At 36.5% G+C, this 10,886-nt stretch overlaps 2 protein-coding genes across 2 annotated transcripts; one reads left to right on the plus strand and one right to left on the minus strand.

Moving 5' to 3' along the window:
* On the plus strand, positions 1–7,048 carry LOC110785846 (chaperonin CPN60-like 2, mitochondrial). Its single transcript, XM_021990358.2, has 18 exons — positions 1–176; positions 269–290; positions 584–715; positions 837–996; positions 2,091–2,266; positions 2,629–2,724; positions 2,812–2,916; positions 3,082–3,168; positions 3,290–3,379; positions 3,645–3,725; positions 3,802–3,870; positions 3,942–4,019; positions 5,388–5,483; positions 5,572–5,671; positions 5,792–5,895; positions 5,990–6,095; positions 6,591–6,669; positions 6,770–7,048. Exons 1-18 carry the CDS (start codon positions 148–150, stop codon positions 6,870–6,872), a joined length of 1,713 nt encoding a protein of 570 aa, XP_021846050.2. The 5' UTR covers positions 1–147; the 3' UTR covers positions 6,873–7,048.
* A 141-nt stretch (positions 7,049–7,189) lies between these two features.
* LOC130462865 (uncharacterized) lies at positions 7,190–8,996 on the minus strand. Its single transcript, XM_056831826.1, has 2 exons — positions 7,669–8,996; positions 7,190–7,539 (listed from the first exon to the last, which is right to left on the minus strand). Exons 1-2 carry the CDS (start codon positions 8,781–8,783, stop codon positions 7,416–7,418), a joined length of 1,239 nt encoding a protein of 412 aa, XP_056687804.1. The 5' UTR covers positions 8,784–8,996; the 3' UTR covers positions 7,190–7,415.
* Positions 8,997–10,886: the final 1,890 nt, after the last annotated feature.

Genomic DNA, 10,886 nt, shown 5'->3' on the forward strand with positions numbered 1-10,886 from the left:
ACCGAAAACCTCGAAAGCTCAACTCAATTCAAGTCTTAAACCTCTCAAGTCTCAACAGTTCCTGTGAGACTTGGTGAGTTGGTGTCATTTCTGTGTAACTGTTCTTAAACCCTACCACCCTTCTTCATTGTCTTCCCAAGTACTACCATGTTTCGTGCTGCATCTTCATTAATCAGGTCTGTATTTTGCTCATACACTTTGCTAATTTACAAGTTTTTATTTTCAAACAATGCCTTTAATCTTGTTTTTCTAATCTTATTTTGTGCAGGTCCCCTGCTTCAAAACGATTGGTATCATTCTCCTTTCTCTATTTTAGTCTTTCAAATACTGATTAGAGTAGAAAAATTGAATCTTGATTTCTGGGTATTGCCAATTTAACTTACATTTTGATCCAAAAAGATTGACATTGATAAAAAAAATTACATGTTTAATTGAATTTGTTGTGTTAATGTAGTTTGGAAATGAGTTTTAAAAAATGTACAAAACAATTGAACCATTTGGGCAAATTCAAATTTATTGGGGTGTAAAGGTGTAGGTTACTCCACGTGGAGCTTCTTAGTGTGGTTTCTGTTTGAATTTGCAGGTGAGCAGTAGGATAATTTCCAGCAGAAATTATGGTGCAAAAGATATCAGTTTCGGTATGGGAGCTCGGGCAGCTATGCTACAAGGGGTTAATGAGATTGCTGAAGCTGTGAAGGTCACTATGGGACCAAAGGTATCAACGTTGAATCCACTAGATCTTGCTTGTACGAATTTTGATGTTGTCACTGTAGTTTGTGTTAGGGAATAGTGATAGCTGAAATCTTAATATTTATTTGCTTTGTATGTTTATTTAGGGTCGAAATGTAGTTATTGAAAGAAACCATAAACACCCTAAAGTCACAAAGGATGGTGTTACGGTTGCCAAGAGCATTAGTTTCAATGATAGAACGAAGAATCTTGGTGCAGAGCTTGTAAAACAGGTTGCGAAGGCTACAAATACTGTTGCAGGAGATGGTAACTATCTTCATCCATCCATTTAGTCTTTTGAGTAGGGTTCAGGCTTTTAAAGCTGAAATTTTCGTTTTTGTTTGACAATCCAAATATGCTCATGATATTGTTAGTCACTCTCTATTTTACTCCCTTGCCATGTTGCAGCTCATACTTCCAATTGTCACGTTTTCCAGCTTTAATAACTGTTGTGATAAGCTTAATTATTCTCTTTTTTCTAGGGTAGGGTTGGGGTGGGGAAGTTGATGGAACTCCCATGTTTTAGATGTGTGTTTTAATGTGGTACTCAGAAACATGTACAAGGAAACACAACCTTGTTTTGCTTTATGTAAGAATTTCCAAGAAGCGGCAAATCTGAAATCCCTGTTTGGTGATTGGATTTTTATGAAATATGTCTATGAACTTACGAAGCATGCTACAACATTTACAGAACATGTAGGTATCATTTTCTGCCTTAGAGACAACCCTTGAAGGAACAGGGAGCTTAAAATGGGTTACTGACTTACAGTCATAAGTATAGTGGTTAGGAATCTTAGGATGGAACCAAGGTCTCTTAGAAGTTAGAACTTGGAGTTCATAGTATCCGGCTTCATGAACACTAATCAGAATACCTAGGATAAGTTGTTCCTATAACATTTACCACGAGTTTATATTTTGTGATTCATTTTTGGAGTTATGAGCTTGTAACACTAAGATCAATTTTAAGCATTGAAGTGCCGCAATCAATAAAACATACTCTAAGATCATTTAACATTGTTACCAATGAGCGTAGAAATTGTATCCTCTAGCAATTGGTTATATATCCCTTATCCAGCCTTGTGCAGGGCCCATTTTGCAGCATTGAGATGATTTTGTTATTGATTTAGTGATAGTAAAAAATACAAAGGTTTACATCTCTCTCGAAGTGCAATATGGCCATTTCATACTGGACTTTGTTTTAGTCCTCTATGTTTAGATGGTTTATCGGGTGGATCTTGATGTATGAAGTGTGAACTGGTTGTTAATTTGCAGAGACGCATTTTTTTTAACATATTTCTATGGTTTATTCAAGTCCATTAGTACTGTACCTTTGATCTAAGTCATTATTACTCGTGGTTCAGGAACAACTTGTGCTACTGTCTTAACTCAGGCAATTTTAGTGGAAGGATGCAAATCCATAGCTGCCGGTGTAAATGCTATGGATCTGCGTACTGGGATCAATATGGCAGTTGATGCTGTGGTGTCCGACCTGAAGAGCAAAGCAGTGATGATAAGTACACCAGAGGAAATCACACAGGTAACTTCTTGGAGGAATAACCTTGGCAATGTATTTATAATGTCTGTAGCTTTGTCATTCCAAGGTTGCAACGCACTCCTTCCTTCCGGCGTGATCTGCAAGACGCTAAGACTTGCTCTAAGTAGGGCAGTTTAGATCAATAAGGAAAAAGTGAATGGAGATCGGACCTTAGACATGTTGACAGTTTATGTAGATTCCTGAGGGCTATGCAATAACTTTCATGTCACTGGTTTTTTACATTTACAGCTCCGGTGATGACTTCCAGCCTTTTTCTTTTTGAGACTGTATTTTGTAAAGTAATAAGATAAGTAATTTACATGCTGTTCTTGTTCTTCAGATAAGTTATTATTCTTGTGTAACAGGTGGCTACTATCTCTGCCAATGGAGAGCGTGAAATTGGTGAACTTATTGCTAGAGCGATGGAAAAAGTCGGCAAAGAAGGTGTAATCACTGTTTCTGTAAGTAGGCTTTCTAATGTTCTTCCATGCTATGTCAATTTGCTAGCAGAAGTTAAATCACAGTTGTTGGTACGTTTAATTTTTTAGGACGGAAACACATTGGATAACGAATTGGAGGTGTTGGAGGGCATGAAGCTAGCCAGGGGTTATATTTCTCCTTATTTTATTACAGATCAGAAGACCCAGAAATGTGTAAGTTCCATCGATCGTTGATTTGAATACCTGCCTCAAACATTCTGTAAATGTAAATAGATTAAAAGCCATAGTTCTGCATAGGATATTGCTTTATGGTTAGATAGACTGTTTTTTTTTATCTTATCCGGTAGAACCTTTAATTTTCTTATGCTTTTTCACCAGGAACTTGAGAACCCTTTGGTTCTTATCTGCGAGAAGAAAATGTCAGACGTGGCTTCCCTTCTTAAAGTGTTGGAGTTGGCTCTTGAGGTTTTTATCTTCTTTTAAAATTTTCTCTTGTTCACTTGAAGAGGCTTAGAAAAATTAGGTGAATCACTCAATTTGCAGCTGATCTGAATAATTTTTCTTTGTTGATATGGGTTTGTGGAAGATGAGTAGGCCTCTACTAATAGTTGCAGAGGATATCGAGGGTGATGCTCTCACTTTGCTAATCCTCAACAAGCATCAAGCCGGTCTTAAGGTGAGAATACCAGGACACCTGATATATTTAATTAAGTCGCAATACCAGTTTTTGTTGCATTAGAATGTCGCTATGACTTATGAATGCCTTATCTGTGTGTCACTCCCCAGGTATTTGAGATTTAATATGATATGCTTGTGTATGTTTCAAAATTCTTAGTTAATTTGGAATGTCACTAATTTTTGCAATAATATGAGTCCTTGGAATTTTTCTGTAAAAGTTTGGTCATTGAAATTCTGGGGCTTGTTTATGTGCTTTCCTGTAGGTCTGTGCCATTAAAGCTCCAGGGTTTGGCGAAAGCAGAAAAGCTAATCTAGAAGATCTTGCTGTTTTTACAGGAGGAGAGGTGAGGCATTTGCATATTGATTTTTGGGCCACTTCTTTACATGTTCAGTTTTAATACCCATTGTTTTTCTCCTTAGGTTATTGCAGAAGAGCGTGGGTTGACTCTGGACAATATTAAACCTGAAATGCTTGGTGCTGCGAAAAAGGTTTGTATTTGCTTCCATTTTATTTTTTGTGCATGAAACTTCTTTTGTTAATTGACTTTTGATTGAGACAGGTTACAATCTCTATGGATGACACCATTGTTCTAACCGGAGGTGGCGACAAGAAGATGATAGAGGAGCGCTGTGAACAGGTATGCTGTTGACTTTGTATAAACCAAACTACGGAGTACTAATTTTCATGTAGGAAAATTGGAGAAAGCTATTTACATTATATTTTTCATGTCTGGGGATTCTGCTGGGATCCAACTTCAAACACATACTCCCTCTGTATTTATTTAAGAGATACACTTGCCTTTTCCGGCCCTATTTATTTAAGGGATGCACTTGCCATTTTTAGTAACTTATCAACCCCACCATCTAATTAAATAATCTATCTAATATATCCTATGTCCCACCACCCTATTAAACAAATAATTTCATAACTACCCCCCACCCCATAAAATGACATGATCCCCACTTGTTTTACTTATTAAAATATCTACTCAACCCACTTGTTTTATTACTTTATTTCATTTAATTTTTCTTCTTAATACCCGTGCCCGCTAAGTGTATCTCTTAAATAAATACAGAGGGAGTACATGTTTTTCATTTCTTATTTTATGAGACGTTGCCTTCTATGTGCTTATTATCTTAATTGATGAGCTCATTAGGTTGGACTATACAAAGACAGATAGATATTAATTTTGACTTTTTCCGTACTATTCCTTCCAAAATGTCCTGTTCTTCATATTACCATGACACTGGGTCTGGGAAACTAAAGAATCAGATTCTTCATGATACAAATCTAGAGATTTTCAGCAATTATTGGATAAAAGAATGACTACTGTTACTGTAGGCCTGTAGCATGGGATGGTCATAGGCATGAAGTAGCTTTATATTTCGGCATGAAGTGTACGAATAATTTCCGCGATGATGATTATGTGGTGTACAGCAGTGCCAGCAGCTATGTGCAGCAAAAAGAAAAGCAAAGAAAGAGTTGACAACGAATGGGCTTCCCAAGATTAGGAACCTTTTTATTAGACTGCTTGGTGGAGGAGCTACTTGGGAAAAAGTAGGATCACAGGAGCTATGTTGATGCCTGAAAGCTACTTGAATACATCAACCTTATATTCTCGGTATTCTATATTTCTATTCAAATGAGAGTGTTACTGGAAATCCTTTCTCCTCATTTTCTTCTCCCATTGACAATGGGTATAAAGCTTTATGCTTGTAGGAGTACCTGTTTCTTACAGTAATGCATGCGGTTTCTATTTGATAATTAGGAAGAGAAAAAAACAAAGGCAATGGACCAGGAGCAGTGGACCATTGGTGATAATTTGACTAGCATTATAAAATAATAGTACAAGGCCTAAGGAGAAGCAATGTGAGGATTTAAGCCTTGAACCTGAATGTCACAGTCCCTCATCCTACTATTAAGTCCTTTGAATGCATGTATGATCTGCAGCAACTACAGACAATGAATCTAGAGATTGGTTCTGAATCTTTTGATCATTTTGCAGCTTAGAACTTCTATGGAGAACAGTACTTCTACCTTTGACAAAGAGAAGGCACAAGAACGGTTATCAAAGCTCTCTGGTGGTGTTGCTGTTTTCAAGGTCCTCCTTATCTTCCTAAAATATGATTGATCTCCCTTACTGGACCATTTTATTTTTTTTAAAAAAAACGTATGTATTTGTTTTACAGGTTGGAGGTGCTAGTGAAGCTGAAGTTGGTGAGAGAAAAGATAGGGTCATTGACGCCCTAAACGCGACAAGAGCTGCTGTGGAGGAGGGTATTGTACCTGGTGAGTGAGTCTGCATTTCTTCACTTAGTACACTGGAGGAAAACAAAAGTCTTTTTTTGAATCTTGATGATGAATTTCTTCACACATTTATTCATCGTGCATGTCGATTCTCAATCACAGGTGGTGGAGTTTCTCTCCTTTATGCAACTAAAGCCCTGGAGAATATCCAGACCAAAAACGAAGACCAGAAAAGAGGGGTTCAAATAGTCCAGAATGCTCTAAAGGTTTCCTTTTTCATGCATTATGAATTTTGGCTTTTATGAGTTTATCTTTGTTGCTATGTACAAGTAATTATAACTGAATCTGATGATTCTTTAGGCACCTACATTCACCATTGTTTCGAATGCTGGAGGTGAAGCTCCGCTGGTAATTGGCAAGTTGTTGGAGCAGAATGACCACAATTTTGGCTATGATGCATCCAAAGGTGGTGTGCTCTTTTCTTCTTTACTCTTCTACGTTCTACCTAATGCCTTCTCTCCATCTTTACTTGTCTACTTTAAAAGCCACAGTTAAAATATTAAGATAATAACTAGACTTACAAAAGTAAAAGAACATTAATTGAAGTTTATATTCCTAATTTATCAAAATTCAACAAACCCAAAACAAAGAAAGATAAACATTCTAAAGCCTTCTTTGGCACTCTCATTTGCAGTTTCAGTTTCTTAGGGATGAGTTTTGTTTCTAGTAAACCCGCCATAAAATGTAGGGTCTTAAGTACATTTGAAACAGTAACAACCAGAAAAAAGTTACTGAAAAGGTTTCGACCCAAGTGCAACAAGAAGACCTATCTCAAACCCGTTGTACCTGAACCAACCTGATCGACCAATTGACAGGCTTAGGCAGTGGTGCTGTAATCTTGTAGACTTATTGGTTGACCAGTAAAGCTTCTTACACTTGCTGTCCATTTGTGTTGATGCAGGTAAATATGTCAACATGGTTGAAGCAGGAATAATAGATCCTGTTAAAGTAATCAGAACAGCTTTGGCTGATGCTGCAAGGTTGGGGCTCAACTAAGCACAATTAACTTTTGTTTGGAATATTTTGAGTATTCTAATTTCATTCTGTCAGAATCTGAATCTTTTCTTGTCTGATTTACAGTGTTTCCTCCCTTCTGACCACAACGGAAGCTGTTATTATCGAGCATTCGGACAAAAGCAGAGCTGCACAACATGTGCCAGACATGGATCAGATGGACTTGTGATGATTTGCTTCAAATCTTTTGTAAATCAGTACTCGATTTTGATGTTATTCTCCTTTTTACTGAGAATTTTAGACTTCTAGCATAGAAGTTTTTTTTTTCCGGGAAATTGCATTCTTAACTTATGATCAGCATACCTTTTTTTTCAATAAAAATAAAAATTAGATGAAAGTGCAAAACATTGCATCCTCATAAGTAAGTCTTCTTGGTTCCATTCCAAATATGGCATTCTGCAAAGTGCAAAGGATGAACTCTGGGTTAACTGCTACCACAAGCGCCTTCACCCATTTGCAAAGCTCCTTGGAACCAAGTGTTGCAAGTCTTGTCATTTATTTATTCCTCAGAATATGCGATGGCTTTCTACCACCAACTTTCTTTGCATTGGGAAGTGGGTTAATAGCTATAAACCAGATGAAAATAAAAATTCTACAAATGTATTCAACTCTATATTTCCTGATTTCCTCATCCTTTTCTAAAAAAATTGGACAGCCTCTTTAGCATCCTGAATTGTCTAATCTATGAAGAAAGTTGTGATTGTTTTTCTGTTCAGTTTGTAAGGGTGAATAATGTAGCTGCATTTCTCAAATCATGCTCAGAAATGTGGTGAAACGAAGATTCATCCTCCGGATTTCCTAGTACAATGTTTTCTTCCTTCAACACCACCTCTCCACTGCAAAATTCCAGAAAAATTCATTGTTTGTTCAAAAACTAAAACTAATACTAATACTAATACATGCCAATGCATGTTTTCTACGTATGAATGAAACAACCGTGTAAATGGTGTTATAGTTATGCAAACCTGAGTTCTGTTGTTTGTTGATGATCAAACTTGAGTCCATCCCCTTGAAGATCACAACAGGAGAGATCAACATGCGTAGATGAATCATCAAACTTGGTTCCATATTCTTTCTCATCATCATAAGGAACTCCATTCTCAACTATCTGGATCTGCTGTTGTTTGATCTCCAATCCATCACATTCGCCTACTCCATATTCATTCTTCATCACAAAACATTCACCATGGCTCGTACTGCTATTTGATGAGGCTAACACTGCATCATCATTCGGAGGAGGCGCCACCCACGAATACTGATCATTTTGATCTTGGACATGATGTTGCTGATCAGAAATAGGAATGTATTGTTGTTGCTCATTATTCCCTTGATTATCCGCCTCATCATAATAATAACACCGCATCAAAGCCTGATATTGTTGGTAACTATCATTATCACACGTAGTTACTATTTCAGAGCCTTGATTGTTAATATTATTATTATTATTATTAAGATCACCTACAGGAGTAGTAGTAGCCTCTACAGCCTCAACCTGAGTATCGGTGGCCTCCAAAGACTGATTGGCAAGGCCGGTAGCCATCTGATATAACTGAGCATGATGTTGTTGTTGATAAACTTGTGCCTTACAAAGCTCAAGTTGTTGAAGGACAAGGTCTAACTCAGCCTTACAATACGAGATTTGATGGTGTAACTCTCTAATGATCCTGTAACACCCGCCTACAGGATCCTTAGCACGTGCATCAGACTGATATATAATGGTACGCATGGCTATATCTTTATCAGGAGGGTTAAGGTTTCGAATAATCTTGGTAATGTTACTAACACCAAACAATCTATGAGCATTAAGGAATTGTTTTTGGCGATCATGAGGGAAATAAGGAGCTAGCGCACAATCAGAGGCACATTTCCTACGTTGATACTTGCATGCGGCGCATGCTTGGGTGCCATTGCTAATCCTACTATGATGATGTTGATGTTGATGTTGATGTAGATTTTGATGTTGATGTTGATTTTGATGTTGATGTTGATTTTGATGTTGATGTTGATGTTGATGTTGATGTTGATGATGAAGATGGGTGTTGTTACTATTGGAACTAATGGTATTGGTAATTGTACTCATCGATCTGGGTTTTGGTTATTGTTTATGATATGGTTTTGGGGTTGGTGTTTGGAGGGGAATGGTGGTGAGATTTCCTCTGCGTTGCCACCGGAAATGCAGCTTTTTTCTGAATGAGTTTATCGGATTACTCTTCATTCCATTCCCTTATTTTCTCATTGAAGATGAGAGAGAGAGACAGAGAGACAGAGAGGGGAAACACAGAGGTGGAGGTAAGAGAGAATAATAAGGGGAGGAGGAGAACAAAAGACATTCAGTTTGTTAGTTGTTATGGACTTTTTTTAGTTTCTATATTTATACTATTGAGGTGTCATTTTACTGGCTAATCTATTACCACTTCTACACTTTTTGGATTTTATTTCATATGCAACTACTTTTTTTACATCTAATTATATTTTCTTTCATACAATAAATGACCTAATTTTATATATTTTTTAACAAAAATATTAGTCTTAAATTTCCATTTTCTTTTGCTATTTATAAAAAATTGATATAAACCCAACACAATTTTAAGAGTAAATTAAACCACATAACATTATATTATGTTCTTCATAAATTTATATATTATGCATAACTTAACCATTAAACTTAAGACAAAAACAAATAAATTAGTTTCAAAATAAACCCGATTTATATCATGTTCATATGTATATAATCATATGGTACATTCAAAATCTACATACATGAGATGAATTATGCGCATTAAAGTTTTATTATTCATTTGGATTAGCCGATTATTAACTTTAGATATAGATACAAGTGAATAATATATAACCAAGATTGTTTTGCCTAATTGCAGGAACTCTTTTACGGTTAAATCTTTATAAATTTATTAAAAAAATCGTTTGAATTCTTCATAACTTGTAAGAGTACCATATCTAAACTTGTTTGAACTCATCCAAAATTTAGCCTTAAGTAATAAAAATGCATAGCATAAGACGAAGTCCTTGTTAGTTACCAGTAGTTAGTTTTAGACTCCGTATTATGTTGTGCATTTTTATTACTTATCAATTTTTAGAATTAATAATGTTACAATTTCTTTTAGAAAAAGAATTAACATGCATCTTTTTATTTTTTTTGAAAGGAAGGCAAATATATTTAAGGCAGCTCGAATTAGAATATCGTATGATAAGAACATACACTACAAGAGTTTGTATCTTTAACGACAACCTAATTACGACGGGTCAAAAATTCTGTCGCAAAAGCCTTTTGCGACGGGGCTAACAACCAAACAAAGACGGAAACAACCGTCTAAAATGTCTTTTACGACAACTTAACGGCGGCCTCTTTTTATGACGGGTTGGCGACAAGAAATCCCGTCATTAATAACCGATTATTGGCCTTTAGCGACGAGATTTCCCGTCGTTAATAGTACAACTTTTTGTAGTGATACTTCTCCGACTGATCGTCAATCTTTCACCTCTAACAAGGATGCTCATCGGTATTTGTTTTACTGAACTAGCGGAACTTGAAGAAGAAGATAGAGCAAAGGCCTTCTCTTTCCATCCTCTCTTCGTTCTCGGCCGCTATGATATTCCGATAGGTGGTCAAAGACTCCGTGCCTGTCGGGAATGTAGAATATGCATGTTCATATCCAGTTAGGGGGGTTTCTATGAAATGAATTAAGTTTTAGTATTCCTTTTCGAGCTTCTATTTTTTGGACATAGGTAACGATGCGAAGCCACTCGTACTAAGAATAATAGGGAAATGATCCAATTTATTATTTGGTAGGTGCTCAACTGAACCCTCCTTAATTAAGGTCTTGTTTGGCAAAACTAACGTTAGCGGGTTGCGCTAATCGAGTAGCAGGTGGCTGTCAGATTATCAGTAGCGGTGAACTAGTAGTGTGTAGCGGTTAGCTGCCAAGATAGTTGTTGATAATATGAGTATTTAGTAAAAGTAGCGGTTGAATTGCAAAAACCATAATATTGTGAAACACTACCTTTAAGTTTGGTGGTTTTCTGAATTGCTACCTTTTAATATCTTTTTTAAATTTAACTACCTTATAAGTTTGGTTTGTTTGACTAACACTACCGCACTAGTGGAAAAAACCCCTGTTGTAGCCCCCTTGTTGAGGGGGGCATATATAAGTGAGCTTCAATAACC

The sequence above is a fragment of the Spinacia oleracea genome, chromosome 6 (assembly GCF_020520425.1).
Source record: "Spinacia oleracea cultivar Varoflay chromosome 6, BTI_SOV_V1, whole genome shotgun sequence".
Taxonomy (NCBI): Eukaryota; Viridiplantae; Streptophyta; class Magnoliopsida; order Caryophyllales; family Amaranthaceae; genus Spinacia; species Spinacia oleracea.

Bases quoted from the DNA above. Each gene is read 5' to 3' on its own strand.
- LOC130462865 (XM_056831826.1), bottom strand. From the start codon at position 8,783: ATGAGTACAATTACCAATACCATTAGTTCCAATAGTAACAACACCCAT. The intron at 7,540-7,668 runs GTTTGCATAACT...GGAATTTTGCAG, and splicing joins CAACAAACAACAGAACTCAG to TGGAGAGGTGGTGTTGAAGG.
- LOC110785846 (XM_021990358.2), top strand. From the start codon at position 148: ATGTTTCGTGCTGCATCTTCATTAATCAG. The intron at 291-583 runs GTATCATTCTCC...TTGAATTTGCAG, and splicing joins CCCCTGCTTCAAAACGATTG to GTGAGCAGTAGGATAATTTC. The intron at 3,871-3,941 runs GTTTGTATTTGC...TGATTGAGACAG, and splicing joins TGCTTGGTGCTGCGAAAAAG to GTTACAATCTCTATGGATGA.